General features: G+C 31.2%; 2 protein-coding genes across 3 annotated transcripts; one reads left to right on the top strand and one right to left on the bottom strand.

Moving 5' to 3' along the window:
* The first annotated feature begins 3,024 nt into the window (after positions 1-3,024).
* On the top strand, positions 3,025-9,368 carry LOC107011850 (iron-sulfur cluster co-chaperone protein HscB, mitochondrial). 2 transcript variants are annotated; one of them, XM_015211526.2, is made up of 7 exons: positions 3,025-3,586; positions 5,400-5,496; positions 5,618-5,707; positions 6,228-6,293; positions 6,771-6,839; positions 7,219-7,363; positions 9,062-9,368. In XM_015211526.2, exons 1-6 carry the CDS (start codon positions 3,243-3,245, stop codon positions 7,354-7,356), a joined length of 804 nt encoding a protein of 267 aa, XP_015067012.1. In that variant the 5' UTR covers positions 3,025-3,242; the 3' UTR covers positions 7,357-7,363; positions 9,062-9,368. The 2 variants fall into 2 exon arrangements, with proteins under 2 accessions (XP_015067012.1, XP_015067004.1); XM_015211518.2 differs by having other exon boundaries at positions 3,027-3,586; positions 9,054-9,368.
* A 758-nt stretch (positions 9,369-10,126) lies between these two features.
* Positions 10,127-13,725, bottom strand: LOC107015043 (putative pentatricopeptide repeat-containing protein At5g06400, mitochondrial). The gene has a single exon (XM_015215208.2). It carries the CDS (start codon positions 13,483-13,485, stop codon positions 10,192-10,194), a length of 3,294 nt encoding a protein of 1,097 aa, XP_015070694.1. The 5' UTR covers positions 13,486-13,725; the 3' UTR covers positions 10,127-10,191.
* Positions 13,726-16,899: the final 3,174 nt, after the last annotated feature.

The raw sequence follows: 16,899 nt of genomic DNA, 5'->3' as shown, positions 1-16,899 counted from the left end.
GGATACTTTTCGTATAATGATCATTTAGACATATACAATTGCACAAACTTATACATCCAAACTAAGAACGAACCTTCACTGTATAAATAAACAAATTTGAAAAAATAGACAACAGTTTCATATACTTATTCAACTTAAAACAACACCAATAGGTATATGTATATAAACTACAACAAGTTCTATTTTTCATTTATATACACATTCCCAATATACACTTATATAAACAATTTCTTTTGCCTTTCTCTCTTTCTCATTTTATACAAATTCAAATTGTATATAATTTCTCTCTTTCTCGTTATATACAATTTATTTTATACAATTCGTTTCAATTGTATATGTATAGCGAATTATACACATGTATGTTTGCTATGGAGCGTAATTATGCAAACTTTGCTATAGCATATAAATATGAATTTTTTATTTGCTATATGTGAAAGTTATCCTTCATAAAATGCTTAGACATTTTTAAATCACATGTTAAATTAAAATTGGAGATTTTCCCTTCTCAAAATTTTCAAATTCTTAGAAGAAAAAGAATTAGAAGCAAAAATAATGTAAAAAGAGCAGGACGTTGGAAGAGAACAAAAAAATTAATTTGGGGGGTTTTCCTACCCTTTTAGAAATTAGGTTTTTAATTAAATTTGGGTGAAAGTGTGTAAAAATAAAAACTTGAGGAGCTATTTAATTATTTTTAATAATTAATTAAAAATTTGTCACCTATTCTTAATAATTTAGTGATGAAGATTAGAAGAAAAAAAAATGTGAAAAGAGCATGACGTTGGGAGAGAAAAAAAAACTGATTGGGGGGTTTTCTATTTTAGGAATTAGGTTTTCATTAAATTCGAGTAAAAGTGTAAAAATATAAACCTGAGGACCTATTTAATAATTTTTTAAAATTGATTAAAAATTTGTCACCTATTCTTAATAATTTAAACTAGAGCCACTCTTTAGATTTCAACACTTTTTTGTCACCTATAATTCATTCTCCAAGTTTCTGGTAACCGTTCTACAATTCTACTATTACGACATTAAAGTCCTAATAAATAGTATTTTGCAAGTTATACATAAAAGTTATTTATCTGGTGTATAAAATTTAAACTTGATATATATAGATAAAACGCTATTCTAATAATAAGATTGCTCGTAAGATATACGTGTGTAGTTGAAAATTCGATTATAGATTGGAAACTCATTTAATAATTTTCTATTTTAATAATAGTAAGGTTTTCAATTATATTCTCTCATATCATTTTACAATTGAAGTTCCCGTGGATTGTTATCTACGAATGTCCAATTTATTTTTATTCTTATTGTTATTTGTTTGTAAATCTAATAAATATACCTGAAAAGTTACAATATTATTTCCAAAATATGTAAGAAATAGAGATATATAAATGTTAAAACATCGTTACTTGTTGAACGTTTCCGTTCCAGAAGTATTGTATAGGATACTTGCTCAAGTATAAATTTAGATCATTTAATATAGTTAATTTGAACTTTCACTGTTCATTTGATATTATCTGCTTAAGTTATATGTAAGGTTACTATAATCTTTTCAAGTTGATATTTTTAGCTTATAGCTATAGTAATTTTTATATGATATAAAATATTTAATAGCTTCATAACAAATATCTACTAGTAACATATATTATTGATAATGGTTAGTTCAAGTTAACAAAATGTTAACATTTGTTTTAATGGGTTATCTTAGATATTGTTGTCAAATGATTTGTTAATCAATATGGAAATTTGAGTAACTTAATTCAAAATCTTAATATATTAGATGAAATTCTATTGTTAAAAATAAACATAAGTGGTGCTAATTAAGTGTTGAGTAAAAATTTACTCACACATTAAGACATGCAATTTCAATTATTTATAATCAAAACTAAGATAAATATTGATAAACTAAGTTCACCATGGTTGCGGAACTCCGGTGATTTGTCATCGAAAAAATAATGAACAACAAAAAATCTTTCAAATCCTAAAAATTTGAAAATGCCTCCAATTTTTGCCACCACCTTTAACCTAATTGACTAACTATTCTATATATAGGGAGTTGAAAACTATCCATTGTATAATTCGCTATCTTAAAATCGTGGGTCAAAATCACCGGTTAATACAATATCTGTGTATGAATTTCTGGATTGTGCAAAAATATCAAAATAAGTATCAACAGATGTAACAGAGAAAATGAATATAGAAAAATGTAATGAATGTAACCAATGACATGTAAAAAATGTAATTTAACAGAAATAATAATTTTATAAAAAATGAACAAATACTTGAACGTCTGTCTATGATAACATAATATAAACATAACTAACTGATAAAAATCCTAATACTTTAAGAAAAAGAATAATTATTAACAAATTACATAAAAATGACAAAACATGTATTTTGAACTATTTATAAAATAAAATACTTGAAAATATTAACTTTAAAAACATTAGACCAAAATTTGGTGTCAACAGAATCAAACCCGACTTTCAAATCGGACCCAAGTCTCGATCCCCAAATCAAACTCAACACGTAACTTGAACCTTAACCTCACCCTGACTATAATTCAGGACTCAACCTTGATTGTTTGGGACTAATCTCAATCTCGACTTTTGGCCTGACATTAATTTGGGACTCGACCGCAACCCCATGATTAGAAACTTGACCCTTTACCTAGGACACCGCCCCAACCTCAACATAAAATCTAAACCTCGGCTTAACCTTGATTCGAGAACTAATAACCCTGACCTCAACTCAATCTTAATTCAAGACTCAATCATTACCTCGACGTAGACCTGTCGATCACCCCAATACGATACTCAACCCCTAACGTCTACTTGCGACTCGACCCAACCCCAACGACGGACTCAACCTAACTTTGACCTAAAACTCAAACCTCGACTCAACCCTAACCTCTATTAATCCTGATAATATGTAATATTAGTGAAACTTTTTGTGAATATTGATAAAGGACTAATTCATCGACATTACAAAAAAGTGAAACGAATCTTTATTCCATTTTGATCCATCCATTCTAACTCAAGTAATCATATTCAATATTCGAATTTGAGATCACCCCACGACTCCATCGTGATATACAACCTTGTTATCGTATCTTCGATAGCATAACTTAGTTCCTACAAAACTTATTTGCTTATTACAAATTACATACTACACAAACTTATATATATAGCTTGAAGATTAGAGTACCTTCTTCTATCAATTTCTCCAAGAAAAACAAAATGTTGAGGAAGAAGCTGAGAATTTCAACACCCTTTTTACAAAGATTATTATTGGGAAGAAGGGAAATAGTGATTTCTTCTAAAACCCAATTCGATTTTCCATCAATTTCTCCAAAAGTTGAGCAATTTCCTCAATTTATACAATCTAGAAAGCTTAATTTTCTTAGAAAAGATTTGGGTTTTTCTGGGAGAACCCTTTTTAGCACTGAAGCTGCTCAAAAATTTTCTTGCTGGAATTGTTGTAATGGGGTTTCTTCAAATACGACACCGTTTCTTGTTTGCAATGCTTGTGGCTGTGTACAACCTGTAGATCAATCTGTTGATTATTTCCAGATTTTTGGACTGTAAGTTGTGTTACTGAGTTTGAAATTTGGTATTCGTAGTAGAATTATTAACATATATATATGATTTGAATCAAAGTTATTGTGTTAGGCTGAACCCTGTGTAATGGTGGTACTATGAATGTAGATTGTATGGGTATATTGTTAGTTCATGCTAGGATTGTTTTGCTTTTTTTAGTATTTGGAGGAAAGGCGGATCCAAGATTTGAACTTTATGTGTTCGGGGTAAACCACTAGCCATTTTAGTTGATATTTGTACATGTTTAGTAGAATTATTGATACTTGTACATCATTTGAATCGAAGCTATTGTGTGCAGCTGAACCCGTATCTTGTACTGCGTATTCTCTCTTGACTTGGAGGTTATTAACTTGTATGAATGGTGGTACAGTGAATGTAGTCTGTACTGACTACTGTGTATATTGTTAGTTCATGCTTATGATTCTTTGTTCTTTTTAGTATTTTGGAGCAAAGGCGATTCCAAGATTTGAACTTTATGTGTTCGGGGTAAACTGCTAACCATTTTAGTTAGTGGGTTTGAAAGTTGATATACATGTTTAGTAGAATTATTAATACTTGTACATCATTTGAATCGAAGCTATTGTGTGCAGCTGAACCCGTAGCTTGTACTGCGCATTCGCTCCTGACTTGGAGGTTATTAGCTTGTATATCATTGATTCAAATGATGTACAAATATTAATAATTCTACTAAAAATGCACAAGTATCAACTTTCAAACCCCCCTAACTAAAAATGCTTAGTGGATTCATTGGTACAGTGAATGTAGTCTGTACTGACTACTGTGTATATTGTTAGTTCATGCTTATGATTCTTTGTTCTTTTTAGTATTTGGAGCAAAGGTGATTCCAAGATTTGAACTTTATGTGTTCGGGGTACCAATGAATCCACTAAGCATTTTTAGTTAGGGGGGTTTGAAAGTTGATACTTGTGCATTTTTAGTAGAATTATTAATATTTGTACATCATTTGAATCAATGATATTGTGTTCAGCTGAAACCGTAGCTTCTTCTGTGCATTCTCCCCTGACTTGGAGGTTCTTAGCCATGGCGGTGCTAGGATTTTCATTAAGGGGTTTCAAAATATAAAAACTAATCACACGGAGAGGCCAAAGGGGGTTCAATGTATACTATATATACATAAAAAAATAATTTTAGCCATGTATAAACGGTGTAATTTTCCGCTGAAGGGGGTTCAGATGAACCTCTCGGCCCTTTCTAGCTCCGCCGCTGGTCCTTAACTTGTACAAAAGGAGGTACAGTGAAGTGAATGTGGCTGTACTGGGTAGATTGTTAGTTCATGCTTGGATTCTTTCTTCTTTTTAGTAGTTAGAGCAAAGGTGAATCCAATAATTGAACTTTATGGGTTCGGTATACCACTGAAGCCACTGACCATTTGAGTTACTGGGTTCGAAATCTGTACATGTTTAGTATATACTTGATCTGAAGCAAAGCTACTGGGTTCGACCCTGTAACTTCTACTGTTCATTAGCCCCTGACTTGGAGGTTCTAGAGTTTAGTGTAATTGATTTAGACTTTAAGATAGTACATGATAATTGATTCTGTTCTTAACTCTGTAACAAATAAGGTAGGGATAAGTATCAGATATCGCTTATTTAAATCATTAGCAGTGTACTCGAAGGATCTGCACGGAATAAGTATATCAATTCATACCCATTGTTGGGATATAAGGTTATAGTAATATCTCGTGAAACATATGTATTTAAATATATTTATGTCAGTTCTTATCTTTCTTTCATCTTTAGCGAATTGACATGCTATAGATTCTCTGCATTTTTGCAGGGAGAAGAAGTATGAAATTGAGGGGGAGAATCTAGAGCGCAAGTATAAAGACTGGCAGAGGAAGCTACATCCGGACTTGGTTCACACGAAATCTCAGGTTCATAAAATTGTATTGTACACATTTATACTAACTCTTCCTTTTGATAATTCCTTTGGGGCTTCCCTTCCGCCTAAATTTTGATATTTGTTTTACTGTGGCTTGTTGCTGTTTCTGCTAGAAAGAAAGGGAGTATGCTGCTGAACAATCTGCTCGTGTCATTGATGCTTACCGCACACTAACTGATCCATTGTCAAGGGCAATATACATTGTAGGTTACCATTACATACTTGTTGCTATAGTACCATTTTTTCATTGGTGATCATCACTTGTTCAGAACATATTCTGTATCTCCGCGATGATTTGTATGTGCAACAGACATTTGACAGAAGATAACTCCTATAATAAGTCCTATTCCCCCCCCCCCCCCCTTTTTTTTTAGGCTGAAATATGCTTAACAAACTGTAAGGACAAAAAAATAGTATAAAGGCTAATGTTTTATACATATTTATCTTCCGACATATGAGTTTTTATTTCTTCTAGAGAATTGCCAGAGATGAAAAGCTGACTACTTTGGCCCATTACATTTGGTTTCCTCCGTTTTCTTTTCTTCCTTCTTCCTTCAGAATGAAGATCTGATATATCTGCACTGAAGTGTTTAAAATAAAGAAAAACTCAATAACAAATTGCAACTTAAGGAAAGATAGTAGGATGAAAAGTAATAGAAGTTGCAGATTGTGGTCTACCAAGTCCTGTCGTTTTTCTTCTTAACGTTTTGTCCTGGCTTCCAGCTGAAGTTGGAAGGTGTGCATGTGGATGAAGAGGAGAAGATTGATGACGTAGAGTTGCTGACTGAGGTAAAATTTGTTATGTTGGAATTACTTTTTGATAAGTGCTGCTGCCAGTTGTTTCTTGGACATGTTGACCTTTTACGTAAGATTTAGAAAATGACAGTCGATGCCTGTATGAAAACTGATAACAACATACCCATAGGATGTAAGCGGACCTTACTCCTACCTTTGTGGGGTAGTAGACTTCTTCCGATAGACCATCGGCTCAAAAGTAGTATGAAAAATGATTTGACCACACATTCAACCAATTGGCTTACACGATTATGCCGTCTTGGTATGAGTTTGTTACGCTATCTATGATTTGGAGGTCTTCCTTTGTAGGGTTTTACAATATTAGCATTTACAATTAGATGTAATGTTTACTATAGAAAAATGGTATGTTATTTTGTTTGATCTTTGTAAAGGTGTTAACTTAGCTCCTCCTCAGTGGCTTGCCTAAATTCATCTTCTCTGACTATTAGTCATCAAATATTTCACTTGCAGATGCTGGAAATCAGAGAAACTGTTGACGAAGCTAATGACTCACAGGAACTTAAACAAATTCAGGGGCAGGTATAAAAGGACGCCAGTAGTATAAGCTTTTACAGCAAACCTGTTTGAATTCTGCGCAGATTCCCAACTGTTCTACTAGCTGTTATAGAAATTATTTTCCCGCTTTTCCCTTTCCTTTCTCCTCCAAATTTTCATTGCGCTGGGTGCAATCTGGGGGTCAGTTGAGTGGGCTAATTCTGGTGCGTAACTGTTTTTTATCGGATGCCTCCTCCACAGTGTTATCAAGCAATTGATGCTGACTGACATTATCTTGATATCATGGTATATCAATTCTGTAATTATTCCCCCCCCCCCTGCTAGACGAACTTTCGTGTAAAAGCAATCTCAAACTTTTACTGTGTGAAATGAATTACTGCGGGCGCTCTTCATTGTTTTGCAGATACAAGGAAAGTTCGAACAATCATCCAACTCTTTTGCAGACGCCTTCCAAAGTAGAAAGTATGAAGAAGCTTTGGCTGCAATTCGAAGGATGACTTACTACAAGCGCGCAAACGAAGAGATAGTGAGAAAGCTCTAGTTTATGGGTATGGAAACTTGAACTTTCATCTTTGATTTATTATCATTTGGTAAACATCCATCAAGCTGATGGTTTTCCAGTAACCAACTTAGTGTTATGTGAGGGTATTGAACTTGCTACACCAGGACTTATTATTTTTCATCGTATCATATATTATTATTATTATTATTATTATAAGTCGGAAGAACTCAAGTCAAAAGTGGAATTACGGTTTTACCCTCCTATAAATTAAAATGTTATAATAAGTTTAATTAAAATAGTAATGACTTTTGAATTTTCTTAGATTAATTTCTATATATTATTATTATTATTATTATTATTAATAATAATAATAATAATAAAAGTGAAAATCTTTTAACTTCAAAATTGGATTACCATTTTATCCCTACTATAAGTTGAAATGTTATAAAATATTTAATTAGTCAAATATTAGAATTCTCAATAAGTTTTCTCTAATATATATTTGTATTCATAACAAAATTTTTATGCAACCTATAAATACAATATTTAATATGTAATTAAAATAGTAATGACTTTTGAATTTTCTTAGAAATGCAATATTTAATATGTAATTGAAATAGTAATGACTTTTAAATTTTCTTAGATTAATTTTTTTCTCTCTCTCTCTCTATATATTATTATTATTATTATAAATTATTATTAATATTATTATATATTATTATTATTATATTATTTTTATTTTTATTATTATTATTATTAATAGTAATAATAATAATAATAATAATAATAATAATAATAATAATAATAATAATAAAAAAGTGAAAAGCTTTTAATTTCAAAATTGGATTACCATTTTATCCCTACTATAAGTTAAAATGTTATAAAATATTTAATTAGTTAAATATTAGAATTCTCAATAAGTTTTCTCTAATATATATTTGTATTCATAACCGAATTTTTATGCAACCTATGATTACAGTATTTAATATTACCTCCGTCCCTAATTACTTGTCCACTTTTTCTTTTATAGTTGTCTCTAGTTACTTGTCTATTTTGACAAATCAAGAAAGGACAATTTCTTTTTACCTATTATAACACAATTAAATGACTAATTACTTTGAAAAATGTAGAATTTTTCATCCACTTCATAATTAATAGGGGTAAAATGGTAAACTCACTACGTCATTAATTATTTTCTTAATATGTGTGCCAATTCAAAAGTGGACAAGTAAAAAGGGAAAGAGGGAGCATGTATTAACCTCTCATAATTGAATTATTAATTATTATTAATAATAATATTTTGGCACGCCTTAAGTATAAGTTGAATAAAATTCAATTAATTAATTTTTCAATTACATAAATTGGACGGGATTTGGAAGTGGAAAAGTGGTTCTTCAATGCCCAGAGTCATACATGATTAATTTCTTTAAATTAACACATTATATATTACTTTACCAAACTCTTACAACTCCTATAATTTTTCTCATTTTCTTAACTTGAGTTATCAAATTCTAACACTTTTAAATTAGTAACCAATCTTTGTTAATATAATTCGTTAAGTATTTAAATGTAGGATAATTAGTATTATGTCAAAAGGAATTTCAAAGAACATGAAAAAAAAAACTATATAAAGGTAACAAATGACTTGCGTTTCCTTCAAATTTTGTTTCTTTAGTTGAGCATCTGACCTTCCTACTAACTTTCTTTCTTTTCCTTTAAATTTTTCCTTTTGCAAGAACTAAAGAAAATGGGAAATGGAGAAACATGTAGAGTTGATACATGTTGGAATTGAATAATTGTCATATCAATTTACATGCAACATTCAACATTCGTTGGATGATATACGAAGATTACTATCTCCGTAAGGAGTGCTAGAAGAAATTCATGGGCTATGAAAAGGAGGAAGTTGATTTCTTTGAAATACTGATTTTAGAATTTTCATTAATTGATTTATCCTTATAGTGTACTGTAATTATAATTGTTTGCGACTATAGATAAATGCGATGTTATTTGTGTATTTGTAGGGAGTTATAAAATGATATCTTGTAGAATGCCTTCATGTTTTTGAAAATCTAAAATTTTATTTTAAAATATCAAATGAATGTAATTTAATTTATATTTAAAAAGTTTCTCTCGAAAAGTGTAGTATTTTCTTTTTCTTGTGGTAAAAGTAAGTAATAGTAAATCTATCCGACTATTTTAGTGAAGATTCCTATATTTTGTGGTAGCTGAAATAGTTTTTTTATTCAATGATATCATATCAAAATGAAAGAAAATTTTCCTTTTAAAATTTGATATTATATTTATATATGATGCATATACTCCTAATTCTTTCTGTAAAATGAATAAGTAAATTCAAATAATTGAAACTTTTTTCAAATCAATATAATGAAAAATATAGATCTCAAAATGTTAGCCAAAATTCATATCGTTTGACTCAAAAATGAAATTATGACAACTGAAAAGGATCGGAGGGAGTAATTTTAAACTTTCTATTTTACGCTAAGGACATGATTATAAATAGTCACACAAATCTCTTCGACATGTTTAAGATCACAAATTTTTTAAAAGTACGTCTTTCCATCTAAAACTTTGTGCTCAGTAAAACGAGTTTACATACAATGAAACAAAAAGGAGTGATATTTTGTTGTCACTATTATCTTAATGGTCTTGATCGTTGTTTTGGTTATAATACAATCAATTAGGTAATAACGGTATTTGCTATACCCCTCAATGTGAGACTTACAGGTGTAAATCCAGTCAGACCCCAATGTGAGTACGGGATATCTAATCAAAAACAAAAAAAAAGTGAAAGAAAGGCAACAACTAAATAAAGATGGATCATCATAGAATTATGAACAAAAAAAAAAAATATCAAGTTAGAAACTTTCTCCTCCTTTTCACATCAAACTTCATATGTAATACAGTCTTTGCTAAATCTTGTTTACCTTCTCTATTGAGCCCATAAAAGACAGTTCTATAATTAATTGTACTTGGAATAATCCCAATATCCAACATTTCAGATATAAGTTGAAGAGCTTCTTCAGAATTACCAATTCTACATAGACAAGAGATGAACATGGAGTATGCCTTGAAATCAGGATATGGTCCATTCTTCTTCATCTGATGAAACACATCCCGAGCCTCGGAAACTTTTCCCACGTTCATATACCCTCGTATTAACGCTGAGTAGGTAACTATAGTTGGTTGACAGCCTGAATCTTTCATTTCTTTGAAAGTTTCAAGAGCCTTTCTGACCTGTTTCACTTTGAAGAAGTAGCCAATCAAGGAAGTATATACATGGACTGTTGGATGAATGCCGGTCTGCTTCATGGATTCGATTCTTGCTAATGCTTCTTCTAAGTTCCCTTTTTGTAGTAGTCCGTGGACTAAACTTCCATAGACGTACTGGCTCAAGACGTGTTGCTCGTCATCAACTTCGTTGATCAATGCTAAAGCCTCTTCCAGCCTCCATGCTCGACAAAGTGATCTAATGTACAATGAGTATGCTAAAGGGGTACTAAAACCGAGCTTTAGTAAAGATTCGGTACAGCTTCTGGCATCCCTTAGTTTACCAAGTTCACATAAACAACCAAGATAATCTTCGATTAGTTCTTTATCAGGACTGTATCCAACTTGAATCATCTCCTGGAATATTTTTACTGCTTCATCAATTCTCCTACCTTTTTTCTGACAAAGAGATGTAATCAGAGCTTTGTAGGTACTTTCTGTCGGTTTACAACCGCTGTGTTTCATTTCTTTAAAAGTACGAACAGCAATATCGGTTAGTCCTGTTCTCCCATACTGCATTATCATGATTGTCCAGGTATGAGCTGTTACTAAGCAACCATTTCTCCTAATATCGGAGAATAGATTTCTCATCTGAGTGAAATCCTTGCCCTGTCCTGCTATTTTAATAGCCGTGTTGTAGGATTCCGTTGTATGTCTGTAACTACTTTGCTTCTCAACCCAAGAGAAAAATTGCAATGCTAACCGACCTTGCAGCTTGAAATTACGCAAAACTTCCATGACGATTTCTGGGGTGAACTGTTTGTTGCATTTCTCCAATTGTTCTTGTATTAAGTACCAATCCCTCGATGAAATCAAAATTTGGCAAATCTCACGTACATCACATTCAATAGAGGATTTTGAAGTTGCCTCTGGCATGTCATGAGCTGAGGACACTTGTTCTAGGTTTTCATAATTCGACTCCAAGTATCGTTCTCGTTGACTGCTCACATCACATGTTCCATTTTCGTGATTGTGAACTTTACAACCCCCCTGTAGCAGCTTGATCCTGTTGATGTTCTTCATATCTCCTTTTCTCTCCAGATACGAAATAACATACTGGAAGATATCGTTTCCAATACACATCTTAGAGGCCTTCATTTCATTCAGAACCTTGAAAATATCCGTTGTCCCTGACACCTTGGTAAGTTCCTTGACAAATATGAGGTACGATTTCCGAGTAAAGACAATTCCTTTATCCTTCATATTCTGGAACACTTCCCACATTTCAGAAATACGGTTTTGGATGATATAACCGGCAACTACAGCAGTTGCTGCAACAGCATCCAATTTAACTCCCATCTCTGTCATCTCATTATAGAGGTTCAACGCTTCTTGAAACTCTTTAACCCTGAAAAGGTGCTGCATCAGATTGGTATAAGTCGAAACGTTGAGCAAACTTTCCGAATCTTTCATGCTCTGAAACAGATTAAGTGCCTTTGAAATTTCATTTCTCCTCAAGTATGCACTTATAAGGACTGCATAAACCTTCTCATCAGCACCGTTTCTTTTCTTCAAAATTTCAACAATCTCCAATGCATCATTGATCCTCTCAGCCTTGCACAGTCCTTTCACCAATGTCGTAAAAATTTCAGAGTCAAGGTTCATGTTTTTACTTTTCAGATCACGAATCAACTCCAAAGCTTCTGTAATCCTCCCAGCGATGCAGAAACTCTTAAGCATAAGCCTGTAAACGTGGTTTTCTGGAATACTACAAACCCTTATCATGTCGTCACCAGCTTTGTGAACTGCAGCAATATTTCCGGAGTTAGCCAAGCATTTGAGTAATTGTCCAGACGTAGCTTCATCCAACATCAAGCCTTTGTGGATCATTTCGTTGAAGTACTCCAAAGCTATGTCTGCTTTTCCAGCATTACAAAGTGAACTCAACATGATCGTATAAGCCCTTAAATCGGGCTCATAACCTAACTTCTTCAACTGTTCAAACATTGACAACGCTTTGCCAATCAACTTACCATTCCCATAATGCGATAGCAAAATGCTCCACGTCTTAAGGTTTTTCCGACAAGAACTCCTCTCCATTTCTTCCACCAATTCATCAACCAAACGGAACTCCTTACAGTCCGCAGCCATGTAAATCATCGTGTTATAAGTCTCCGTAGTATGACTAAACCCTTCTCTTGTTTTCAACCAATCGAAAAACCTCAAAGCTAAACGTGGAACTTTAAAACACCTCTTCAAAACCTTCTCAACGACCTCCTCGTTATACTCAAAACCTGCACTTTCCAACCGTTCCTCCATCGCGATCACATCACATTCACTCCTCAAAATCCCCGTAATCTTGTGAACAATAGGACTAACATCCCTTTTCACCAAATCCTCAACCCGAGTACCTTCGTGTAAATTCATCATTTCCAGCTCTACACTCTGCTTCACATCTCCACAAGCACATGATGAATCCTTCAGCTCTATCCTCATCTCAGCATTTCCACGAACACGTTCCGTGCAAAACGATGAATCCTCCAGCTTTGTACTCAGCTTGGCATTTTCACAAACAAGTTCTGTGCAAGATAATGAATCCTCCAGCTCTGTACTCTGCTTGGCATTTTCTCGAACACTTCCATGGCAGGACGATAAATTTACGAACTGGGTGTCGTTTAAATTTGCGGATTCATATGGCATTACACTCTCTGTTCCTAAAATCTCTCTGATTTCATTGAAGAGTGAAGTGAAATTCTGGGGTTGATTCTTGTTTTTCGAATTCGGGTTTTCAGTTTTCTTGATTTTGCTAAGCTTAGATGATTTTGTGGAAATCGAAGAAGATGAACAAATCTTGAATCTTGAATTCAACAGATTATTTTGAGAAATTTGAAGCTTTTGTTTCCATAGATTCTTCAAAATCATTCTACTTTGAAACATTGTTTGATAGTGGCGCCAAGGATGTTTTTGTATATATATATATGTATATATATATAGGACCTTATTTATGTCTCGGGTTCGAGTCCTGGTATAAACAAATCTCGTTGGAGCATTACTCACGAATGAGCTGTGTGATTCGAATTTAATCGAAGTTCCAACGTCAGCTCCGGATATCTAGTGGAAAACTAAAAAGGAAAAACTTGATTTTACGTGGACGTACTTTAACTTTGGTTTGGACAAGTAGACTTTTATAAATATGTATAAAGTTGAATAATATAGATAGAATCGTTCTAAATGATAATTTGATTAAGATACATTCGAACTGATTTATATTATGTTTTTACGTAGAATACATATTATGGTAGGTAAGGCGTATGTGCCTACTATAGTTTGTTTTGATTGAATACATAATAACGTGTTCTTGTTAAATACTTCGGACCAAAACTTTTAATAAGTTCATATGCGTGTTTCCAAGTGATCATTATGTTAATAAGTTGACCACTTGCACAAAAATTACTAATAAAGAATGTGTTTAGAGTGATAAGTACTGATTCATCCTTAATTAAAAAATTTGGATTTGATTCCCCTTAAATATAAAATCGTCTTCGTTAGGAAGCTTTATACAGTTTACCTGAATATGAGATTTTTCGGTTTAAATTCAAAATAACATATTGTGCTTCTAAATACAACATGCTTTATAGTTTTCCAAGGGTGTGATGTGATTAACCAAATTGATCTATCATTAATAACATTATGAGTTCGAGCTTTGAAAAATAGAAAATTTAAAGCATTTCTCCCATTGATGGTACTTATTATAGTCTATTTTTCTACTTTATCTTGTAAAGTGAAATTCTTTAATGCGAAATAAGATTAGCTGAGTCTCAAAATGGTTCCGGATTTAGGCGATAAAAATGGGGGATGTATAGAAAAGATATAAAATGTACATACATGATTTTGTTTACTCCACATATATACATATATATGTATATTTACATGTATATGAGATACATATGAATCTCGTTTGCCTCTATCTCTAATTTTGCTCGCCTTTCTTCCTATTTTAGTATACATGGTTGCAAAAATACAATTATGTAAGTGTAAGATACATATGATGCATATAGATACATGTATTTAGCGTGTATCAAGTGTGATTTTTATATGTATATGAGATACATACGAATCTCACTTTTCTCTCTGCCCAATCTCATTAGCCTTTCTCCCTATTTTAGTGTATTTGGTAGCAAAAATTCATTATCTAAATATAAGATGAGTAGAAAACTCTTAATTAGCGATAAGATATATAATATTGTGAAAGTGTAGGTAATAATAAAAATATATATAATAGTAATCATAATAATAATAATAATAAATCATAGTTTTTTTTCTTTTATTGTTGAAAATGTCGTAGTTGAAATTTATTCTGACTTAAAACAATTTTAATGTCTTTTTTAATTTTAAATTATTACTATATCAAAATGTTCCTTTATGTCAACGGAATTCAATATGTCCGATATAACATAAATTTTTCATTTTATATTAAGATGTTTCTCTGTGTCAAGAAAATTCAACGATTCAGATGTCAACAAAATGAATTAAATATTTTTTTAAACTAGTTAAACCTCAACTAATAATCACAATTGTGAAAATTATAAATTTTGCTTGACAAATCTCATGAAAAATCATAATAAATAATAAAAATATTTTTTTGTCAATACATAGCATATAATTAATATATAAATTATTGTATTAATTATTTATTATATACTAAATATATGACGATAACTTTTATTATTACGATTAGACGGATGAATTTTCCTCCGGCGGTAGGCCGGCGGCCGGCGGTAACAACTTTGTTTTAAATAGTCAAATAAATATATGACATTAAATTAATTAATTGAATACAAATCTAAAATAAATAAATTAAATTAAATAAATAGAATACAAAAACCAAATAAAATAATAAAAAATTCAATCTAAGTAGTGGATTACCACTTTCCATAAGACTTGTCATTCTATTTTTCTATTTTATTTATTTATTATTATAGCAATAGAAGACTTTTAATAATTATTTGGATATTTTTTCTTAGACCCCTATAACTTTGTTGACATATTCAAGAACACCCTCCAATTTTTTTGGATTAATCTTTGAGTCGTTCAAATTTGTAAAAGACGACAAAATCAATTGATTACGTAAATAGAATATTCAAATTTGTGACACGCTATCGTCATTTTATTTGAATATACCTTAAATGTTACTCCTATTTACTTTAGTTATAGGCTCGATTGAACATTTTGTCCATATTTACGCATGTTATAAATAAAATTAACATGTATTATATAACTAAAACTAAATATGAGTGTAATAGATGTGTCGAATATAACTGTACGAAATATTAAGGTTTTTGAACATATTGTTTGATCAGTTTGATATTTCATTTCATGTTGATTTCAGAAGTTTCAAAAAAATTATTTTCATCTGACTAATCGATTTCATAAACGAGACGTTTCATACAATCACTAAAACAAAACTACATAATTTTATAATAAGTAAAACTAGAGGGAATAATATTATCAATTATTGAAAACTTTAGGGGGTTGAATTAATAATTATTTCCATTCATCCAAACACGTCTTAACAGAAAAAACTGACATTTTTTCTCTCCTTGTTATTATCTTTGTCCCTCGAAAATTTCTCCTAAAATAATTATTTACAGAAAAAAAAACCAAGAAAATTATAAATCCAAAAACCCTTTTCATTCCCCTCTAAAATATAATTTTTAAAATTTATTTTAATTATCATTCATTTATTTATTTTCAAATTTAAAAAGTCCCTTTTTTTTTCTTACAAAGACTGAGTTTTTGTTGAAGTTTTCTTCTTTATTACTCAAAAAAAAAGGTTGGTGAATTTTATCATTGAATTCTTCAAAATACATTATATTATATTTTCTCTCAAAAGAGTTGTTCTCAAAAATCTCATCTTTTTTGTTTTGGCTCAAGAAGCTCAAAATTTCATATGGTATGTTCTACATTATTAATTTTGTTTGATTTTTAATTTAGAAACACGTTCAAGATTTAAACTTTATGAGTTCGAGTAAGTCTGAGTCAAAGTTACTAAAAAAAAAATCTTATGTTATTAAGGTTGGCTCCAAGATTTGAATTTTCAAGTACGCGTAAAGTTGTATACACATCATTCAGACCCTACTCGTGAAATTTCACTGAGTAAAAGTTATTGTTGTTGAGTTAAACCTAGAATCTTTTGAATTGTTCATGTTATGTAAATTATTTGGAATTTTTAAGTTTATAAAGTTGAAACTTTACAAGGTCAAGTTTTTTTTTTTTCATTTCTTGAAGTGTGTGTTTGATGTTGACATTTAATTGGTACCTACAAATTTCAGGAGTTGAAAATTTTAGTTC

The sequence above is a fragment of the Solanum pennellii genome, chromosome 1 (assembly GCF_001406875.1).
Source record: "Solanum pennellii chromosome 1, SPENNV200".
NCBI classification, from domain to species: domain Eukaryota; kingdom Viridiplantae; phylum Streptophyta; class Magnoliopsida; order Solanales; family Solanaceae; genus Solanum; species Solanum pennellii.
Note: the sequence above shows the minus strand (reverse complement) of the source record. Positions and strands in the feature narration are given on the sequence as shown.